At 41.3% G+C, this 23,386-nt stretch overlaps 2 protein-coding genes across 2 annotated transcripts in view; one reads left to right on the top strand and one right to left on the bottom strand.

The window, feature by feature from the left end:
- Positions 1-12: 12 nt before the first annotated feature.
- Positions 13-20,367, top strand: phlpp1 (PH domain and leucine rich repeat protein phosphatase 1; the record flags this gene model as incomplete). Its single annotated transcript, XM_007548741.1, has 16 exons — positions 13-222; positions 1,126-1,251; positions 2,761-2,909; positions 8,519-8,665; positions 10,399-10,626; positions 11,135-11,337; positions 11,668-11,728; positions 12,797-12,892; positions 13,512-13,667; positions 14,307-14,507; positions 15,058-15,220; positions 15,321-15,451; positions 15,660-15,773; positions 16,629-16,823; positions 17,454-17,682; positions 17,769-20,367. Coding segments are annotated over 16 exons (3,729 nt in total), but the record flags the coding sequence as incomplete, so codon positions are not given.
- A 17-nt stretch (positions 20,368-20,384) lies between these two features.
- Positions 20,385-23,386, bottom strand: part of LOC103135811 (meprin A subunit beta) — a 6,827-nt gene continuing 3,825 nt past the window's right edge. Inside the window, exons 10-14 of the mRNA XM_007548739.2 lie at positions 22,949-23,164; positions 22,383-22,850; positions 22,113-22,292; positions 21,484-21,640; positions 20,385-20,835 (exon numbers count right to left, since the gene is read on the bottom strand). Of these exons, the coding sequence (XP_007548801.1) occupies positions 20,607-20,835; positions 21,484-21,640; positions 22,113-22,292; positions 22,383-22,850; positions 22,949-23,164 (1,250 nt within the window). The 3' untranslated portion in view covers positions 20,385-20,606. The remainder of the gene's footprint in view (positions 20,836-21,483; positions 21,641-22,112; positions 22,293-22,382; positions 22,851-22,948; positions 23,165-23,386) is intronic.

The following is a 23,386-nucleotide window of genomic DNA, read 5'->3' as shown; positions in this document are numbered from 1 at the left end:
TTTGTTGTTGTTTTTTTTTTTACAGGGAAGCCCCAAAGTATTGAGAGTTCTGAGCGGGTCCAGCTCTCAGGGACCTACAACGTCCGGAAAGGGAAGCTCCAGCTGCCGGTCAACCGCTGGACAAGACGGCAGGTCATTCTATGCGGCACCTGCCTCATCGTCTCCTCTGTCAAGGAGAGCCAGATCGGGAAGATGCACATCCTGCCGCTCATCGGCGGGAAGGTATGTGAAGGAAACACACGACACACATTTTCCTGCTTATCCATTTTGTTTCAGTGTTTTTATGGTTTATGCTTCGAATCGTTAAACGATAACGTCGTGAAATGACCTGACGATCAGTGTGTGACCCTCAGTAACTGTTCTTTGGTTTGAGTTTGATATTTATATTGTTTGTGTTTTTATTAAATTCAGATCAGAGAGCCACTGGTTCTGTCTGAGTGTTTTCAGCTTTTTTAGAATGTATCGTTCCTTTCTAATCCGAAGCCGTCACACACTTTAATCTTGTGTTCAATAGCGCTCAATAAATTCACCTTTGTCCATTTATAGCCTTGTATGCCTACTTGCCAAATAAGGTCCAAGGGCTTTCAGGGAAATAATTATCTACTTTTATGCCTGACACAAAGAACACTCCATACCCCCGACACACCCTGTTTCTAAACATCTCACACACAACACAAGTCCGCGTTTGTTTACATTCGGAGTGCGTGTGCTGGTGTTCCATTCAAGCTCCATACTCAATCAGCTATTCATTCACAAAGGCTATCCTATGATCCAGTGTGAATGCATTTTCAAAAAAAAAAAGATGTTTCACCTACTTTTGTCGTTGCCTCTGTCACGCACAGGTGTTTATCAGACGAGTGCGTGCTTTGCATATTTTCATAACTGTCCTGGTGACTGAGTTAATCTACCCTGCAGGCATTCAGTATTTTACTGCTTCAATGGAAGTTATTTCAAAGTAGTCATTTCAAATTAGTCATCCCTGTCTTCGTTTTGTTCCTCGTTTCCTCTCATCTATTTTATAAATCACTCATATTTGTGTGTGTGTGTGGGTGTGTGTGTGTGTGTGTGTGTGTGGTCAAAGTGGTTCAAAGCCTGTTGTCACTCTTATATTTACCTTGACTACAGGTGGAGGAGGTGAAGAAGCACAATCACTGTTTGGCCTTCAGCTCGGCAGGGCCTCAAAGTCAAACCTACTATGTCAGCTTTGACAGCTTCACAGAGCACCTGCGCTGGCACAGGCACGCTGCCAAGGTACAGAGTGTGTGAGGGAGTTGGAAGGGGGAAAAAAACCCAACAAAAGCATATGTTTCTTCTGCACTACAAAAGTGTCAGGTCCGTTTTGTATTTGTTCAGCTGACATGCACCGTAATGCCACTGTGGAACGGCCAAGTGGGCATAAAATTGCAGACAAGGTTGTAAACAAATATTTTTGAACCCATCCACTGAGATTTTTGTGTTTTTGCTGATTAAATGGAGTCCCTCAACTGAGAAGATATAAAGTACACAGCCTTTCAAAAAAAAAAAAAAAAAAGTTACCACCTGGATTTATCAAAGCGAACAAAGTGAAAAAACTCTCAGTAGATTACTGCATGGACGATTATGTTTCAGTTGGCACCAAGTTATTTAACCGCAACTGTGAGTGAGGAACTTTTTCTTTCAAGAATGCTAGAAGACACATGTTGGAATGAAAAAGATGTTTGTTTGTATGCGAGGGATCAAACTATTGCCATGCATCATGCAAAGAAAATGTCTAAGGAGATTGCTGAAATTACTAAAATTCATCTTTCTAATTTAAATACTTCAGTGGACAAAAAGTTTTGTTTGCGATTGGAAATGACAGTCTTCTCCCACTAGATATTGAAGCATGTTTCTTAATTATTTTAACAAAAATAGAATGTTGAAAATACTATGTACTTTTCAAAATATTCAATGACAATTACAGCAACTGGGTTGAGATCTAATATTATTATATTTTAATAATATTAAAATATAATAATCTTTATTATCTTTTAATATTATTAAAAGATAATATAAAAGTAGAATATTTGGTTAGCGAAAGTAACCAAATATTCATACATATATTAAGGAGTCCTTTTCTTTAACTTTAATTAGAAAAAAATTAGATCGCTTAATCAGAATTAAATTCATTTAACAGTTCAAAAACATCTTATAGGTGACTACTGGCACTCTCCTATCTGGTGGATAAAGCCATTGTCTCTAGGTGCCCTCACACACACTGTCTCTCTCTCTCTCTCTCTTTCTCCCGTCTCTCATTTGAACTCAAGTAGGACATAGCCAGAAAACCTCTTTTCTAAATATTAACAGGGACGTGCATGTCACCGGTACCCAAAGGGACACTCAGAATAGACGCTTGGATAAAGACGGCACGTGCTCCAGCGATGACTACAGAGCTGCAGGCTAACTCTTAAAGGCTCAAGTTCACAAATTGTAGAATTTCCTCCTTAAAATGAGAAAGACATTTATTCTGGCCTTTTAAATGTGGTGCTTTGGTGTCTCTGTTAATTAAGGAAACGCAAAACTACTACTTCACTCTTCAACATTTAGGTGGATCGAACAATTTAAAGTTCTCAATGTTAGGTCAAAACCTTTTTTTTTTTTTTTTTTTGTCTGATGTTTGACCCCTGCCGTGGTTATATACACGACTACAATTCTCATGTGATGGAGATAATACTGTTCAACTGCATTTTTTTTTTAATCCCACTCAGTTTTTACACTTTTCTTCTCCCTACTTTCTATTAGATGGTGTCCCAGAGAATCAACTCGGTTGATTTGTCCTGCTGCAGTCTGGAACTTCTTCCCCCCAACCTCTTTTATAGCCACGACCTCACCCACCTCAACCTAAAACACAACTTCCTGCCTGCAGACCATCACCTTCAGCAACTACAAAGGTATGATACTGTGACTTACATACAGGAAAAACATCTAAGACTAGACATCATGGGGGGTGATTTCTGGAAATGTATACTTTTGCACATAACATTGATGTATTTATGCCACTTGAACTTTTCCACATTTTGTGGAAAAATTACTATTCTGTTAAGGCCTTAGAGGTTAGAGAACATTAGTGAGCGGACAGCGCCATAATTACAAAAAAAAAAAGAAAAACACAGCAGACGGGTCAGGGATAAATTTGTGGAGAGGTTTAAACTAGGGTAAGATTATAAAACGATACTCACTCCTAAGAATGTTCACTACATCTCCTGAAATTGTAAAGTGTGTGGCACACCTGCAGATCTATGTGTTAGGGTTAGGTGTCCGCCTGAAGTAACAGGCTGACCAAGGAGAGCATAAATCAGAGAAGCAGCCAAGAGGCCCAACAGAAGTGCCAGAGCAGCTGCAGAGAGCCACAGGAAGATTTCTCTCTGGATGTAAAAAGGTCATTGAGACATGCCTCCAAACATTTGCAGCTGTAATTGCAGTGAAAAGGTGATTCTACAAAGGAATGACGCAACATTTTTTCAGACATTTTTTTTTTTTTTGTAAAACAAAGTTTGAAAACCGTGTTTTGCTGTCTTTCCACTTTACAAGTATGCACTTCATCCATCATCACAGAAAATAAACTTTGTGTTTGCAACATAACAAAGTACAAACAAAAAAAAACTGATGGGAAAGTATGGATGGGTCAAATTGGTTTTTGAAGTGAATGTTGTGGCTCAGATGATGAACTTTGTGCCAAGGTGAGGTTTAGGAAAGCGAAGCATAAACCATGCACTAAAGGAAACGTGTGATATGAAAAGATGAGAGACAAGACACTGACGGCGAGGCTTCAATGAAAACACCAGGACGTGGCTGTCTGATTTGGAGAGATTTGGGTTTTAGCCGCGTACTTGCATGTCATCAACCTGACCAGACTAGGACAAGAGCCATTGGCACAAGAGGACCATTGAAGCCAGCCAGGGTTGCTGGAGTGTAGGCCAAAAGAGCCCAGAAGGATAGAAGCGACTGCAGGGAAGCTTTTAATGTGCCTTGCCTGTCTTACTCTTTCTCTCTGTGGGCACCATCTGCTGCGTGCTTATCATGGTCCCAGATTAAAGACCACAGGCAAGACACTGGATGCTGCATGTGTGGCCATGTGTGTGTGTAGCCATATATAATATATAATATACTGCTTCACTTTTATGCTTGTCACTGTAACTCCGTACTGCATGTATGTGTGCAAAGCGGAGAGTGTGTTAGTAGAGAAGTCGCTTGCCTGTAAATTTGGCTGCAGGCTGTAGATTTGGGGTCAGTGCATGCAAAGTCATGATACAGTATGACATTTTTATGTTTTTTTTTGTGTGTGTGTGTGTGTGTGTTTTTTTTTTAAATTTTCTTTTATATTTAGCTGTCCTAGAGAACTCTGTGTTTGCGTGGCAGTGCGTGTTTTTAATCCGACATGCTTTTGTGCCTTCCTGACAAATGGGGTCAAATTGTTACAAGTCCCTGTCATGGTAATATTAGTTTGACTCATCTTTATTTCCCTTTTAATCTCCAGGGTAATAATGACTGATGTTGAAAGGAGGATGACATGGGAGGGAAAACCGGTTTTTAACTCAGAATACGGGATGCACAGCTCCCCTGCTGGTCAAGGGAGATAGCATCTATTTTGCTTTGCCAAATCTAAGTAGGCTCATCCGCATTTGACCCAGCATGACAGAAAATGAGGTCAGTAATGAGAAAGAGATGAATAGTTTAGCTGAAAATAGAGGGATTTTGACAGAAACATGCAGCAGAGTTACTTGAGTTCCCACATTTCCCTTGAGAGGCCTGCATCAAGCAGGCGAGGTTGAGAAGTGTACTACATTGTGTACTGCCTCTGCATTTTGATGTGGACTGTTATTGTCATTTATATAAAACTCAAAAATCCAATCTTTTTTTTGTTTGTTTGTTAATGCACCAAAGTAGATGTCACTAGAACAGAAAGAGTCAAAATTAGCCAATTTCAGTATGAGGGAGATGTTTAAAAAACAAAGTCAGAGGAAACAGAGATTTTAAGAAGCTATTAAAATAAAAACAATTTTTTATATGTTTGCGGTTCATTCAGGCTCCAACAGAGCAAGACCTTGTGCAGATAACCGGAAGGCTAAATGGAGTACAGCAACATTGCTCTGTTTATCTTTTTGAATTTTTATCCTCTCACTGTCATTATGTTAACATAAAAGAGTTAGAAATCTGTGGAAGATCTACATCCTGGGGGTAATTGTTAACAGCAGGTTATAATAGTAAGGTGCTAAACCCCAAAAACAGTTCTTAATCATTACACTTTGTTTAAGACAAAGTTAAAACCTTTTTTTTCTTTTTTTTAATGATGATTCCTCTTTTACATAGTGGTGTGATATCTTTTCTGCTTCTACCTCAAATAGTTGAGGCAGAAATTCTAGACAAATATTTTAAATGCTCTTATGTTATCGCTATAGGATAGTATCAGTAATGGGATTTTTAAATCTTGGCATAAATCAAAAATTTGAATTTTATGCTTTTATACTCTACCTCTAAACCTTTGTTACAAAAAAAAATGAAATTGATTCTTGATTCACCTAACAAAATATTCATTCTCTTTTCACCTTATATTTTCTTTTCATCAGAGGATTTCTGGGTTTTCAAACTGCTAAATGCTCCACATTGTTCACCAGCTAGATGCCCGCTTTGTCTTTTGGCCATTTTAGAGCTTGGCACACTGTACCAGGGGTTTATCAGAGATTTGCCCAAAACACAGCAGCTGCTCAAAAAGCTATAAATGGACTTCTTGGCTGGACCTTTGAAACAATGAGCTAACTGACAGTTTTTTGATGGCATTTGTAAGCATTTTTTTTTAACTTCAAGTCAGCTTATTAATGTAATAGTACTCCAGTACTCTCTCCCTTTTTGTCTAAGTTGGCCTCTGATATGACACATCTGGGTTTTACTTGCCAAATACTTCCAGATTTCATTATTTTTCAGTTTTGGAAGGAAATTTTGATTTGTTTTATTAAAATGATTTAAAACAGCACTTCCAGTAATTAAGTGAGATTTTTGTGATAGATCTAAGAGACATCAGATTCCTTTAGGTAGTTTCCCAAGCATGACCTCTACTTGTAGGGGCAATTAGCCATCAGTCACATCTGAAACATCTGAAAATGTCTGGATGTTTTCTGAGTGTGAAACTCTCCTGTGTGTGCAGGTCAGTTGGGGAGGGAGAGTGCCATGATTGGCTGTTCCCCCGTTGGGAATTTGTGCACAAAAAAAAGGAGACAACCATTATGACCCAGAAGCAAATACTAAATCAACACATTACCTTCTCATTTTCATATCTCTAACTTTTTGAAACATGTATTTGATTATGACACATGTTGGGGCAAAACGAGCAAACTGATACTATCATTACAGAACAGCAAAAACAAATGACATGTCATTGAATGACAGTTCTACTGCTTTCTTCACAGGAGAGTTAAATGTATTTACAAAGACATAGATCTTACATCTGAGCTCGTATTTGGATGAAGTTTTTGCTTTGCGATCAGTTGTTGGATTCTTGATCGGCTTGTCTCTTTTAAAGAACTTAAGCATATTTGGCCTCCATAATCCAGTGATGTTGTTGTAGCATTATCTATTCTGGAAGTAGGATATTCAGAACTAAATTGCAAACTTAATCGCTTTGCATGTTTTTGTAACAGAAATATGCCAAAGGGTTTTATCAAAATTCTTGTGATAGTCAGTAGATTTTTTTTCTCTTTAATTTTTTGTTAGTATTAAATATGGACTACGGAGGGCAAAATACGATATAATTAACTTTTTGCCTATTCTAAGACAAAGTAAATTTAGAAAATTTGAATGTTTTGACACTTCATCAGGTGAGAGTTCACCGTTTTAGGTCATTAAGGTGAGACGAGCATTTCCTCGGGTTGCTTTAATGTAATAGAAATGCACCATTTGGGTTTTTTTGGCCGATTTCCAATCTCTGTTGATGTAAAACTCCAACCTGCTGACCTCAATTGCAGCTGACTCAAGTTTTTTCTTTAAGAACTATCCGTCTACAGACCTTTACAAATTCAGCAGCAACAGAGTAATTTGTTCTCTCTCCCAGGACTGAAGAACAAAATTACATTTGGAGTCCGGGTTTGGGAGTTCTTGCAGCTTGTTTTTAACACCTCAACCATACAGAACTTTTTTTTCCTGTGTGGTGTCTGGAAATTATTCTGTACAAATGCTGCAGAATAAAGGTCCTATGAGGACTTTGTAAGATTTGCAATATGAAATACATGACCAGAACTTTGTTCTTGTTCTTGCTACCACGAAAGAACAAAATTGCTCTGTTCTTGTGGAGTATATGTGTACGATTACTGAGAGCACAAGAGCAAGTGTTTTATTGTTACAGACAAAAAATAAATAAATAAATAAAATTAAGCATATATGCTAGCCAGTACTTTAAAACTGCAGCTAAAACAAACCAAAATGATGCTATCACGCTGGGAGTTGCTCACATAATCAGTTCTTCGTTAGCGCTGCAATGAAGGTGGATAAGTAAGAACATTCAAGATATTTTTTTTTTTTTTCTTGCTCAGCCGAGATGAATTATTTAAATCTGGAGCAGAGGCGACATTATGCTGTGTCTCAGAGAGCAGTCTCTGTAACACAGTTTTACTATTATTTCAGTAAGAAGACAACGTGACTACCAAGATCAGGTTTTAAACTATCTGGTTAGTATCTTATGTTAATGATTAGTAAGGGTAACGTCGGTAACTGTTGCTGATTAAGCTGAAAATGGTCTGATTCCTGGTTACCTGATTAAAAAAAACAAAAAGAATAGATCTGGTCTCACATGTCAGAATGACTTAACATGATATAATGGAGGAGGCGCGGAGAGACTGAGGCGAAGGCATGAGTCTTTTGGTCAGCCATTTGCAGAGACTGATTTAGTGATCAAGAGGCGTTTTCTAACTTAACCTCCTCTAGTTTCCAGCAGGAGCCGCCCTCAGCTGGAATTACTTGGCCACCCTAATCAATAACTCCGACATCCTTATCGTTGTCATGATATATTGCGTGAATGTGTGCTTAGCTTGAGTTTGGAAAAAAACACGATCAAATGCTGGTTACAGCAGCTGCTGTGGGGAACAAAAAAAGTTGTTTGTGTGATAAATAAAGAAAAACTCATTCTACAAAGTTCACTTTAGTTTTGGTCTCCTTTCTTCCTAAGGGCTTCTATAAGGGTTATTAATATGTCATGAGGGGACACACTGAATGCCACTGGCCTCTGATGTTTAAATAAATAACACACACTCATGCTTCATTTGTTTACTCAACAAATCAACATGAATCTTTAAAAACTACTCTGTCTTTGGGGGTGTTGAAATTCATTGTTTTTTTTTCTTTTTGTTTTGTTTTGTTTTTTATTTAACTAAATATATGCAAGCTAGACTTTGCTTCAGTCCCCATCAATATATTTATGAATGCGCTATATTTGTGTTGCAATATTAATCCTTACAACGTATAAGCAAGCTTTTCAGTTTACCCTCTCCATCTCCGTTCTCTTCTCCTCCAGGTTCTCTCGTCTCCGCAGCCTCAACCTCTCCAACAACCACCTTGGTCAGTTCCCGTTGGCCATTTGTGACATCCCCACCCTGACAGAGGTCAACCTCAGCTGTAACTACATGGACTCTGTCCCCAGCTCTGTGGGGGCCATGAGCAAGTAAGCAAAAGAAGCAGTTTACACAGAAACAATGGAAAGAAAACTTTTCTTTTTTTTTTTTTTAACCAGTTTCAAAAAGCAAAAGTAATATATATTAAAGATCTAAATCTTTGGTGATGTCAGGGGCTTAATATACTTCCCAATATTTGATTTTGAAGATATTTTCTATTTTGTTTCCTTTTGGTGTTTACCTTCCTCTATCTGCTATTAGTTTCTGGAGACACACTTTTTGCAATAGTGCACCACATTTCTGTTTGTCTCTGTGCCAAATGTTTGCATAGCCAAATGTGTGAATTTTAAAAGGGTGAATAGTGACCTTACTCATGCAGTACTTTTGGTCTACTTATTTATTTATTTATGTTTGTATTGTGTTGTTTGTAATGATCTCAGCTTAACAATGGCCTGGTCAGTGGGTAATAAGCTTGGTTTGTCTGTAAACTTTGTTGAAAAATCTTTTTTAATCAGCTATGAGTTGGGTTTGGACACATTTGCTGACAGATTTTATTAATCTCCTTAAGCTGCTAAATATTCATTTTTCTACACAATTCGGACAAACATAACCTGTGCAAACATTACCAGCACGTAGCTGTAGTTGTGAGCCACTTGCTGACAACTAGAGACGGGATGAAATGTTTTACGCAAGGAATCACAGCCCTGTGAATCACTCAACTTCGGTGTCTTTTGTTGGCATTTTATGTGAAAGATCAGCACAAACAATATGTGATTAAGCAATAAAAGGAAAAACATAGATGGTTTTCAAAATTTCTCCCAAATAAAATGAAGAGAAATATAGTGTGCATTTGTTTTTCAGCTTAATTCCAATAGAACTTCTGAATATTCTCAGAAATCATCTTATTTCTCGTACTTTTATTTAAGACACCATCCCCACCATGAAAGTTGGTGTGGGGATGCAATTTTTTGAGGACACTAACTACAGGACATTCCAGGAAGAAAACCCATCAGAGGCAACATAAAACCTGAAACTGAGTGAAGGTCCACCTGCAAGTAGGACAACTGCCCTAAACAGATCAGGAGCTGAAATGGTTAAGAACATGACGCGTCCTTACATTAGATTTGCCCAGTCAAATTCCAGACCTGCATGCACCTCAGAATCGGTGGCAACATTTGAAAATTGACACTTCATTGAGTCTAACTGGGAATATACTGTTTTTACCAGGATTGGTAAAGGTTTTATCTCCAAATATGCAAAGCTTGTAGAGCCACATCCTAAAAGATTTGCAATTGCGCTTTGACTCAGGAAGGCTTAAAACAAATACATGTCGTACTCGGTGGATTTCTAGTTGAAAACCGTGCATCGTTTCTCTTTAAGCTCTCAATGTTAGTCAACTCGGTGTTGTTCGTGGTCTGTCACATAAAACCCCATTAATCTAAGCTAAAGTTTGTGGTCGTAAAGACACAAAATGTGAACGAGTTCTGGGATTACATTTCAGAACACTCCTTCATATTCAGACCTCAGTTGAAGCCAAACATGCTGGTATGCAGGGTATGAACTTTTGAAGATGAGAAGGTAATCTGCAGGACGGATCTGGTATGCCTGTAAATTCCTAAAGTGACCAGCAGGGTAGCTATTCTGCTGCTGCCATCTACTGGACATTAAGTAAACTGATTATTGAGGCACAGCGTGTTACATGTTGATCTGATGTTGCTTGATAAAAATCCTGAGAAAACGTTAGATGTGTCCTTGTCAAAATCCCTGATCGTTCCTCTTTCAGTTTGCAGACGTTCCTGTTGGACGGAAACAGTTTGAGTGAGCTGCCGTGTGAGCTGGGGTCCCTGCAGAGGCTGAGCTACTTAGGCCTTTCCTTCAACCAGTTCAGCCATGTGCCCCAGGTGCTCGAACGCTTGGCCTCCATGGAGAAGCTTTGCATGGCTGGAAACAACCAGGAAATGCTCACCCTGCAGAATTTCAGACTGCTCCATGTCAAACACATCGATCTAAGGTAAACCTCCACAGGCGGCTCACTCTGTAGCTTTTACGTTTAGAAGGGATTTTCTGAATGAACTCGGTGAACTCTGCCCAGAACAATGCATGACTTTGATTTTCCAACCATTCCTGTCTCCACTGTTATACACATTGACATGCTTTAATCCCACTAATTATGGAAACAAAAACATCAGGCGGATTCCGTCACAGAGCTGGACGGCTAAAGAGCACGAAATGAAGAAATCATTTGCCTACACATTAAGTCCCCTCTTGTCGTCTGGGGAAACGCAGAGCTGGAGTGACTTGCACTATTTCACAGTTAATGCTTCACTAAAAGTTTGTCGAAGAAATTTTGAAATCAGCTGCAGTCGTTACTCTTCTTCGGCTTTTTGTAAATCACACTCCTACTGAACAGAGGGCAACAACATCTCCTTCTGCTTGTGCAACAGAAATCCACAACTAACATGTAAACACAATTCACAGTCTGGCCCAGCTGAAGATGAACCCCTCTCCTCCTCTGTTAGGCTGAATAAGATCTCCGTCATGGTGCCAGACGAGCCGGACCTGCTGAGGCACGTGACCCAGCTGGACCTGCGGGATAACCGGCTGACGGAGCTGGACGCCTCCATCTTCCCCAGGCTGGAGGTCCTCCACTGCGAGAGGAACCACATAACGTGTCTGAAGGTCAAAGGTTCCCTGCTCAAAGGCATCTACGCCTCAAACAACGGTGAGCGTGGCTCTGAATTAGTAGGTAGAGCTTTTCCTTTTGAACCACGTCCTCACTTGTTTCGATCTCAGCTGTACCCGAATCCCTTCTCTGTAGGTGTTTTACACCGTAGATGTGTCGTCTCAGATGTGCCTCTCGCGTTCACCTGTTCTCATTCTTTCGATTTTTCTCATCAATAAAACTCTCTAATTGTCCCTCTCCATCATTCCCCTTCGCTCATTGTCACCCTGCAGCTCCCCCTCCCCAGCCCTCTCCTCCATTTTAGATCTTCCTGCTTTTTTATTAGGCCGTCCTTGCTGTAGGTTAATGTGTTTGGATTTCTCCCCACAGAATTACGACAGCTGGATGTAAGTCCTGTGCCCTCCAATCTCACTTACATGGATATCTCGAAGTGAGTAAAAAAAAAAGTATTTGTGTTTTGTAAGAAAGGAACTGTAATAAAATAGTCCAATAACTGATGAATTCTGAATCTATTGGATTAACGTACACCCACTATATATTCATAACTGTCTGACCCATCCGAAAACAAGTAGGAATAAAACAAGCTAATCATAAGTAAAAATTTGATCTCTTATGTACCATTTGCTTATGCATGAAAACACACAGCCTTATGGCTCATGGTTACCCAGTAGACAGCTGAAGGTGTTCTGTGGTATCTGGCACCGAAATGTTAGCAGCAGATCCTTTAAGCCCTTTGAGGTGGGGCCTCCATGGATCTCACTTGATTGAATTGAGATCCCATTTTTGCTTTTTGGCATTATCCAGCTGAAAGAGCCCACAGCCATCAGAGAATAGCATTTCCGCTGCCTTGCTCTCTGAAACAGCATCCACTTCTTTAGCATTTTGAGCTACACTAGCTTGGCTAGCCGTTACACTCTGGATGTTGTCTAGCTTCCTGAACTCTTTATGTTTGGCCATTTTTTTTTTTTTTTGCTTTCAACACATTAACTTTCAGGACACACTTCGTTTGTACTTGTAAATTATTATTACCACGATGAGGAGATGAGAGATGATGAGTGGTCATGCTTTTAAGATCACATAGCTGCACGAGAATACAGATTATTGAAGAAGAATGTAAATGGACATTGTAAAAAAAAAAAAACTGCTAGCCCTAACCCAATAGTGAATTGTTTTACTCTTTACAATGATGGAAACTTTTTTATTTCAGTGTTTTGACATTGACATTTGACAAAGCTCGACATTGAGACTATGTTTGATTTATAATGTATTTTAAAATTTGACAAAACCAAGTGGCCTTCACAGAGTCGCATAATGAGGAAGAGTTTCCCCATCTGAGTGTAAGGCAGCAACACTGCCAGGACTCCATTTACCTAAATCTAAAGTGCTACATAATGCAGAAAAAGGACATTTATTCACTCTAACTTATATTCCATTTAAGTAACACAGTTTGAAAACGGCACATCATTCATCATCATCATCACCCCTTGTTCCCCACCAGGAACCACATGGAGTCCTTGCCAGACTGGCTGTGTGAAGCAAAGAAACTGGAAGTCCTGGACGTGAGCCACAACCTCATCACCGAGCTCCCGGCGAGGTGAGTCTCCTTCTCGCCGCAAACATGCCTGTAAATGTGGAGCAATGCTGCGTTATTCTCTGTGCCCTTTGTCAAGTGATGTATCTATCCCCCATAGAGCCTCATAAATCACACTGATAGCCGCTAACCTCTAGATGCTTTTCGAACCGGCTGCTTCTCTTTATGTAGCATTTTTAGAAGGTTACTTCAGATGCACCTTTTACCCTTTGCCATGCTTTGCATCAACCTTGCTCTCTTGGTTTCTCTCCTGTTCTTCTCCCTCTCTCTCTCTCTCTCTCTCCTTCTCTCTCTACCACTGGTCTCTGTTTTGTCTGGACATTTATTTTTTTACCCAATAAGTGTCAGGATGATGAATTTCAGTTACAGGAGCCACCAGAGGCGCTGCTACTCTCAAATTTTCTTCCTTCCTCATCCGCACATCCAGCTTTGTCCTTCACTTTCCCTTTTTACTCTCTCTTCAATAACTGCAGTCTACCTCAATTTATCTATATCTGCTTGTCTGCCCGCCGTACAGAACCTCAGCTTTCAATCCATCTCAATCATCTATGTGTCTGTTGAAATTTCTTATCCATCACATGTCAGTGCTGACCCAGCTCTCTGGATATTTCTCATGCTGCAGGTTGTTCTGCAGCAACAGTCTAAGGAAGCTGAGTGCAGGACATAACCAGCTGCAGAAGCTGCCTGAAAGAGTGGAGCGCCCTCTGCTGGAGGTTTTGGATGTTCAGCATAATCAACTGGTGGAGCTTCCCTGCAACCTGTTCCTCAAATCCAACAGGTAGCTTTAAGAATTGGCTGAAAGTGACTGTTTTTTTTTTTGTTCTTCTTTTTTCTTTTTCTTTTACAATTATGCGTCCTGAAGTCAAAGAGGAGCTTGAGGGAACAGGAACGTCAGGTGTACAAAGATCAAAGACAGAACTGACTGAAGAAAACATTACAAAGAGAGATTAAATCTAAAAACAGCCTGAGAGGAAAATTAGTATTTTAACAAAGCTACTCATTGGTCTGTGTGTTTTTTTTTTTTTAAATGTATAGGGTTTTCCACTCAAGGTTTATACAAATGCAAACTTTTTAAAAGCCAACTGAAGAAGAAAAAAAAAATTATGTTTCTTTTGGTTACTAGAGGAACAAGAATCAGCTTATCAGCTGACATGAGAAAACGCTTGGTTATCAGCGAGCGTACTGATAATCAATCTAGATTGCATCAATGAGACTGCATCATGTTTTAACAACCTGACCAAAAACTATAGTCAATGAGTAATCTGGTTTTTCTAGTCTCCCTCAGCCCTTTGAGTTTTCATTATCTCAAAATATTCCTGAACCCCATGCGTTTCCCAGTTTAGATATTCATCTCTGTTTTTCTGTCCCTTAAATACCATGAAAATAACTGAGCACTTCTCATGTGTTTTGGGTTCAGTTTACGATGCGTAAATGCATCAGCCAACAAGCTGGAGCACCTGCCACCCTCCAGTCTGTCAGAGGAAAGCCACAGCATCCTGCAGGAGCTCTACCTGACCAATAACTGGCTGACGGACAAGTGTGTGCCGATGCTCACGGGTCACACACACCTGCGGGTTTTGCACATGGCATACAACCACCTCCAAACCTTCCCAGCCAGGTAAAGAGTTCCTTCACAGTAATTTCCCCCGTCCTGGAATAATTAAAATATTTATTTTATTGTCCTTTTTTCTTATTATTATTTTGAAGGAATGTCATCATCAGTCAGTAAAAATGAAATATTTCAGTTTTTCAAGAAATTTATGGAGGAAATCTGAACATGCATTATAAAGATGATTATAAATGTTATGGGGGGAGGGGTTATTCATAAATTAAAAATGTGTAATTCCTAAATAAGTTTAGGATACATTTTTGCTTTACCTGCATCTACATCACCGTCTAACAGCGTTTGCTAACAGTGTTTGCATGTGGTCCTGAAAAGTATCAAATTCAATTTGAGCATTTTCCAAGCCTGGAAACGAGTAGGGAGGATAATTTAGACAAAACTATGTACTTCTGATGAGAGATGACATTTGACTCAATGTTTGTGTTTGTAGCACAGTCGGCACACGCATGCAAGGAAAAGATCACATTATGACAGCTGACCTCACCTGTTCTTTAAATAAATTAGTTTGTGCTTCAGCTCATCTGTTTCCTTCTTTACCCTCCAGTAAAATGGCCAAGTTGGAGGAGCTGGAGGAGGTGGACCTGAGTGGAAACATGCTGAAGACTGTTCCCACCACCATCATGAACTGCAGACGGATGCACACGCTTATTGCCCACTCCAACTCCATCGAGGTCTTCCCTGAGGTCATGCAGCTGATGGAGATGAAGGCAAGGCTTCAGCAGCAGCTCATCTTTTTGAAGTCTCTGTGGTTTTGGCGGCTCTGAACCTCCATCTGCAACATTCTGGTTTTTTTTTTTTTTTCCCCAGTGTGTGGACCTGAGCTGTAATGAGCTGAGTGAGATCACTCTCCCAGAGAATCTGCCTCCAAAACTTCAGGAGCTGGACCTCACTGGCAACCCTCGCCTCAACCTGGACCATAAAACCCTCGAGCAGCTGAAGTACGCCAACTTCATTTGAGCACATCTTTTTTTTTATTTTTCCACCAGAAGCTCTTTCTCAATTTACTCTGTTTTTCCTCGCGATATATTATTTAGTTTTCCTTTATGTTCATTATTTCTCTGCTGTTTGTTCATAATAACATATGTATTTATGTGCCTGGAGATAAGGGAATGATTTTGATCTGCTTCGTGTTTTTTTGTCTTCCAGTAACATTCGCTGTTTCCATATTGATCCACCACCAACCTTTTCATCGAATGAGGCATCTGGGGGCCCCGCTGTGTGGAGTCATGGTTACACAGAGGCCTCAGGCGTAAAGAACAAGTGAGCTAAATTCAGTCAAGAGTGAAAAGAACAACCTCCATCGTGTTTGTGCTGCAAAGCCTCGCTAATATAACCCTTCTGAGAATTTGTGTTCGGAAAGATAACTTTAATGAAAGAAATATGGAAGCAGTGCTCTTCTAAAACATGAGCACTTGCCGCAGAATTTCTTTGTTGGGGAAAAGTAGAACCTCAAAGCAATGTACAAATCAAGTATATTCCTTTGATTACAGAAAAGGTTACTGTAGCCTGGAAACGTCTGGAATTTGGTTTCAGTATTTTCCATGTTTGGAGAATTATAGAAAAACTTTATTCCCCACCAGAACTGTCTGAATGTTCTCCATGCTTTTCTCCTTCCTCATATACTTTCTTGTCCTTCTTTCTTTCCTTTTTTTGTCCTTCCTTTTGTTTTAGTTCCCATCCCTGTGTCCTTTCTTTCTTTATTCTGTCCTCCTTGTCTTCATTTCCTTTCTTGTCATTCTTCCTTCCCCCCTTTTTTTTCGACTTCTTTCTCCTCCTTTCTTCTTTCTTTGCTTCTTTGTTCTTTTCTTTGTTTCAATGTTTGCTTTCTTGCTTCTTTCCTCCCCTGCTTCTTTTATTTCAGCTTCTTGTATTTTTGAGTTTTCATATTTAAAGTCTGCCCACTCTAGAATATCTGCTGTAAATCCAAAGGGAAGTTTGGCATTTTATATTTCTTGAATTAACATAATGGACTGAGAACTTGGAAGATTTTAAAACACATCTTTGCATGAAAAATATTTGGGAATCCTAGCAGATATTTAGATGTTCATCCAAACTGATCATAACAAGCATTACTTAATTCGTTTCCTCACAGAGCGATTGTCTGTTCCTTTTCAGACTCTGCGTTGCTGCCCTTTCAGTAAACAGTTTCTGCGGGAGTCGGGAAGCTCTGTACGGCGTGTTTGACGGAGACAGGAATGTGGAAGTGCCCTACCTGCTGCAGTGCACCATGAACGACGTCCTGGCCGAGGAAATACACAAGACAAAAAGCGAAGAGGATTACATGACCAACACCTTCCTCGTCATGCAAAGGTACGTGACCAGCAGTAATACTCTATGTTCTCTAAACGACTGGACGTTATTTTGCAAGCAAGTGATTTTTTTTTTTTTTTTTTTTTTTTGGGTGGGGGAAGAGAATTTTGGTGGTGCTTGTGAATTTTTTGCTGTTGCAAGAGAGTGGCACTAGATATAAAAAAAAATGTGGTTAAATATTGTTTTTGTGTGCTGTTAGTGATAACACTGCACAACTTAAAGTTGTGTTTTCTTGACGATCAGTACTTTGTTTTGTTTTGGTTTTTCTTTGGTTTTCTCAGGGCTTTGACTACAGTTATGTTGGGTCTTTTTCCAAAAAGAGTTCAGCAGATTTTTAAATACTTTTTATCATCAGCTTAATTATCGCAATAAATGCCACAAAAATAGTATGATAAACTCTTAACCACAGATCACCCGTCCTTACCATCAAGTCGTCAGAGATTATAGATGGAAAAATGAATCTGTTGACCAAACCTCTCCCATTCCCAGGGTTTTAATTTCCGGGTTTTGAATGGCATCATAATTATGTTTGTACCCACAGACTCCCTCCTGAATACTTGCAACTTAAAATCTGTTCAATAAACCGTCATTCTCGCTCTCTTGTTTTTTTCATCCTTTTTCCCCTTGAAGGAAATTGGGAACAGCCGGACAGAAACTCGGCGGCTCTGCAGCTCTGTGTCACATCCGCCACGACCCCACCGACCCCAGTGGCTGCTTCGTCCTCACAGCAGCTAATGTGGGAAAGTGCCAGGCCATCCTGTGCCGGGACGGGAAGCCCATGTCCCTGTCGCTTCTTCACAACGTGGGCCTTGAGGAGGAATACCGTAGGATCAGGCAGCACAGAGCCATCGTGACTGAGGTTCCACTAAAAAAAAAAAAAAAAAAACTGAAGCTAATCTAGTTTCAAATGTTCTCTGTATTGATTTCCATCCTCCTGTCTTCCAGGACAACAAGGTGAACGGGGTGACTGACTCCACGAGGATTATGGGCTACTCCTTCCTTTACCCCTCAGTCATTCCTTGCCCCTACGTGCAGACGGTGACTCTCACCCCTCAGGATGAGTTCTTCATCCTGGGCAGCCGCGGGCTGTGGGACGCTGTGTCTCCAACGGAAGCAGTGGAGGCGGTTCGGAATGTCCCAGACGGTCTCGCTGCGGCTAAGAAGCTCTGCACCCTGGCTCAAGGCTACGGCTGTACCGACAGCCTGAGTGCAGTCGTGGTGCAGCTCAGTGTGAGTGAAGACTGCTGCTCCTGCTGCTGCTCCGACCCGCCCCAGCCTCCCCCGAGCCCCGGCCTGGGCGCCTACCCGTCGTCGTCTTCTGCCATTAAGGATCGACCCTCGGACGGCTCCCTGCCCGTTCCGCCGTCTTCCTGCAGCGAAATCAGCAGCGAGATCAGCACCAGCGAGATGAGCAGCGAGGTGGGCTCCACGGCCTCGTCCGACGAGCCCCCACAGAGCTCCTTTGTGCTGCTGCAGGATCAGCCTCACCACCCTCAGCTTCACTTGCACCATCAAGCCCAGCTGCTGTCTCTACAGCAGCAGCAGTCCCACACCACCTCCCAGTCCTGCCAGTATCTCCTCCCAGGTTCAGAGCTGGCTTCCGCTCGGAACTGCTGTGCGCTCCACCCAGCCTGCCTGGCCGGCTCCTTTCAGAGGCAGCTGTCCAGCGCCACCTTCTCCAGCGCCTTGTCCGACAACGGGCTGGACAGCGAGGACGAGGAGCCCATCGCCGGCGTCTTCTCCAACGGGAGCCGAGTGGAAGTGGAGGCAGACGTTCACTGCCTGAAAGCGGAGCTGTCGCAGTTATCGTCGTCCCAAAGCCTCGTACCCGCTTCGTCCATCCAGGAACGCACCTTGCTCAACCTTCCTCCACCGCCTCCACCCCCGTGCACCCCCGAGCCCCTGGAGGACGGGGTCGACCTGAACCTGGCAGAGGCCGAGAACGGCCTGGAGAGGGACGAGTCGTGGCAAGGCGTGGGAGCAGGAGCTGGGGACGGTGGGAAGTTTCCGGGGAAGAGGAGGGTTAACGGTTCGGTGGCGCGTCAAGAGAAGAGTCACAACCTCATCGAGGTGGCAGCCGACGCCCCGTCCAAGAAATCAGGGGGTTACTTCACAGCTCCAGCTCAGCCCGACCCGGACGACCAGTTCATCATCCCCCCTGAGCTGGAGGAAGAGGTGAAGGAGATCATGAAGCAGCATCAGCAAAAACAGCAGAAGCCAGCCGGGACGGATCAGCCCACTGATTACTACGACACCCCTCTCTAGACGGACACAGATTCATCTCCTCTACAGCACGCCGCGATTCTTCCGCTCATGCCCACGGACGGGTGGGGTTTTGCCTGGAGGCTGTAGAATGCATATGTGAAAGTGTTTCACAGCAGGCTTCTCTGCCATGCGCCGCCTCTTTGGAGGAACATGTAAGGAAGCATTCTCAGAGTGAAACAAGCAAATGAGCCCTTTAATGATCCTCAACCTCCTCAAATCGCCTGAGAGGACACAAATTCCAGAGTCCCGCCCTTCTCGCAGACCCGACGTTTATTTTTGTTTTGTTTGTTTGTTTTTGTTTTCTCCAGTACATAATCAACACTAGTCTATTTGCAAATAGCATTAGCTTGTCACCGTACTTAATATGGATAACGATTCCATGGTTTATTTTGTTTTGTAAGAACTTAAATCAGTGTGATCACAGTGAAGTTGCTAAAAAGGAACCTTTTGAAATACAGACTCATCTTTTTGTTATCAATCGACTTTTGGTGTTTCATGCGCCATTAATACCACACCTAACTGTTTTATATAGGGCACTTAAAATACTGTATTTCTTCAGTAAATCACAGCTCTCGGCCTGTAAAATGACATAGAGATTTTTTTTGTAGAAAATTTCCAATACTAACTCCTAGGAGTTGCATACTCTTTATGGTGACTCAGTCACTTTTTTACTAATCTTCTCTGAGAGAAATGGTGATTCTTTTTCAATGATTGTAAATAAGAAAAATGTTGTATACTGATGCTTTTAAAAGGAACTGTATGTCGGTGAAGGCTTTTAGCTGTGGGGAGGATTTATTGTTTGCTGTTATGGAGGCGTGCCCCCTTTCTCTTACGGTGTAAACCCACAAACACAACATCGACATCACAACAGACACACACACACACACACACAAGTGTAAATGTGCAGTTGCAGGATGGAAACTAACATTCCGTACAATATTTATACACTAAGTTGCAATGGTTTGCTCCACTTTGTTGAACTGTGATGTCCTGTAGTCATCACTGTATCTACTGAACACTAATAGGTATTTGCATGCACACGCAAACAATCACATACACACACACACACACACACACACACACACACACGTACACACATGAGACATTCACATACATGGATACTCACAGGTAATTAGTCCCACCTCCCTCCTACAGTAACTGTTATCACCGGCATGACTGTGTCTAGTTCAGTAACACCAACAAGTATAGCCACACGGAAAAGAGACACTACAAAATGTTCCTGTCTTTGGTATAATAAATTTTAAATTTGTGAATATAAGCGTTGTTGTCTGAGACTTTTTTTTTTTTGACATGTTAACAGTTTTATGCAAAGATCACAACCTTAATAAAAGCTTCATTTAGAATATCTCCATTTACACATTAAAACTTCCTCCATCGCGTCCATGACTTTACATCAAATAAATGACCAATAGGTGGCAATCTAAGGCAACATTAGATTTAATCCAGCTCTCCGGCAACAGCTGTAATATTTTCATTGGGAAAAAAAAGTCCAAGTTGTTAGGGTCCATCATTGGCATGCACATTTTGCATGTACATGTTGCTGTCGTCGTTCATAACCTTCTTCTTGTACTTCTTCTTCATACAGAAGACGCTGACGACTGTGATCACTAACATTGCTCCCAGCACAGACAGAGAGGAGGCCAGTGCTAGAGTGGTTTTATCCTGCGTGGAGCCTTTGTGCTGACAGACATTCCCGTAGTACCACCAGTCGTTGCCCACCACACACCTGCAGAGCAGATGAAAGGGGATAGAAATTAGAAAATCTGACCGCTGTGTTTTCAGTATCCCTACGTAGTTTCAAGGTTTCTAAGGGGTCTTAAAGAGTCATGAGTTGTTTTAAATGTAAGAATATGAATTTTTACATCCTAAAATGTCTTAAGGGCATTCTGATATTATAAGCTCATAAATTACATTATCTCATGCTGATGTTTTTTTTTACTAATTAAAAAATAAAAAAATAAATAATAATAATAATGGATTGGTGCCATCCATTAATTCTGTTCCTGACTAAAATAAACTCAACATGTTGCCTTATGCTGTGACAAAATTCATTTTGCAGTATAATTTATTCATTCCAGCTTGTGAACCATCAAGTGTTCTCTCGAAACAGTTTTTTTTTTCTCTTTTTGTAGCCCTTTAGGAAATTGAGACGGTTTTAAACAAATTATTTCTCATAATCCATGTAGGTCTTAAATTCATACGAGTGTTTTCAGAAGGCTTTGATGAGTCTTATACCTCTCAATAACAAAATCAGAGTTTCTGAAGGAAAATAACTTATCTTTGGTATAATTTGGGTATTTCATTGCATCATTTTAAAAACAAAAAACAGCTTACCACTGACTGTGGTTATTTTTTACAGTCAAAACCTGCTCACCTGCAAGAAGGCTTCCCTTGATCCCCAACGCAGATTCCACCATTCTGACACAGCACATTTTGGCAAATATCTGAAGCATTAGTGGTTGTGGATATGGATGTGGTAGGTCTTAAGGTTGTGGAAGGCACAGGCTGGGATTGTGTCAGATGGGCCACATCTATAAACAAAGATAAGATAAATGAGCGATTATATCCTTACATTGCTTTTATATGTGCAAGGGAATGTATTTTCAGCACAGTTACAACCCTGATGGTAGCAAATAGGTTCGCAGATCAATCTTATTGTTTTATGACAGCACGCTTTGGATTGATTATATTGGTTTGATCTCTGTAGGCCTATATAACCAAAAGGGGTCCCGCACAGCTTATGACACAGAGAAAAATTATGATAGACATGGATAAAATGGGGAATAGTGATGATGGGACAGGTTCAGAAAAGCAAGCCATTCCCCATCCATTGCCCAAGAGAGCTCTTTGTTGTCAGCTCCAGGAATCTGTGTTGTTCTGACGTAGATTTATTGTACGCATCAGAATGTTGTGGTGTCGATGTGTAAGTAATAGGAAGAGTGGGTGTTGGAGCATTTTCAGAGGAGCTGACGTTGAGTTTATGTAGTAATCGGTTGCCTTTACCTTCCATTGTGAGTAGAAAGATGGCATCTCCTCCCTTGATAAAGTCTCTGCTCTTAGCTCTGAGGTGTGTGAGATACGCTGCAGTACCAAAACCCGGCCCTCGGAAATACCTGGACCCATCGGTATCCGTCACCTCAGTGCCAACCTTCCGTGGATCGTCCCAGAAGAAAAGTTCAGAATCTGAATCAATGTTGAAAGGTTGTGTTGAAGTTTAAACTATAAAGAGCAGCTAAGTGTATGTCACAAGATTTTTTTCAGTGAAAGCCTTACCTGTTGCCTTCATGGTTGGGTCAGTGGTGACGCTGCGCTGATTGGACATGCGCTTTTGAATGTGAGGGTGCTGATCCATCAGCATCATGGTCATCTGCTTCCACGGGCAAGGCCATGTTTGTCCGGTGTCCCCTTCCCGCGCCACGAGGTGAGCATAGGCAGACAACTGCCCAGAATAGCCCTCTTTACCACTGGGGTAAATCTGCATCTGGAAGGTGTAACCCTCCTTGGACGTGAAGGGGGGGCTAAAGATAGAGGTGTCGGTTGGGGTCGTATCCATGACATGGCTGAAGTTTTTCACCCGCCATACAAACTCGGGGCAGGTGGTCTCGGAAAGGTTAATGTCATCCAGTGAGAGTCCTCCTGCTGCCGGCCCCGAGGCCCCCTTTGTCCCTTCAAAGACAACTCTGAACTTTTTTTTCACATCTAGACTCACATGATGCAGCTGCCACAAATCCTGAGGAGATCCTATGTGAAAATGGGGAAGAGGACTGAAATTAGAAATCACTCGATGGCTTCATTTCTCCAGCAGAACTCTGTGAGCTGCACGGCTTTGACGTAGTCACCAGTTAGTGTTGTTATAAAGCGCAGCGTTCCATTGGGATTAGCTTCATCGTACTCCCTGACGTGGATCTTCAGGGTGTCGCTGGGACCAGCGCTGTTGTAGTAGAAAAACTGCAAACACTGGTACCCTCTTTTTGGATAAACAAGCCTGCTCTCCAGCACGGCTGTGTCTCCAGTGTTGGCCGTACCAGTGCTAAAGTGCATGAAGTATCCTGATCCTAAACAGAACAAGGGCATAAAATATAAACGTCAGTCGCAATGTATTCTATTTACACTGTGGATGTGACAGTAGCAGGCTCACTTTAGCATCCTTGGTAAAGCTCTGTAAAAACCTTTTAATTTAGTACTGTGAAAAAGACAGTAGAAGAAACGCCATGTACTTATTTTAACTATTTTTTTCAAAATCTGGAAAAAAAAAAAAAAAAAAAAAAAAAAAAAAA

The sequence above is a fragment of the Poecilia formosa genome, unplaced genomic scaffold (genome assembly GCF_000485575.1).
Source record: "Poecilia formosa unplaced genomic scaffold, Poecilia_formosa-5.1.2 Scaffold27, whole genome shotgun sequence".
Taxonomy (NCBI): domain Eukaryota; kingdom Metazoa; phylum Chordata; class Actinopteri; order Cyprinodontiformes; family Poeciliidae; genus Poecilia; species Poecilia formosa.
This window is presented reverse-complemented; position numbering and strand designations above follow the sequence as displayed.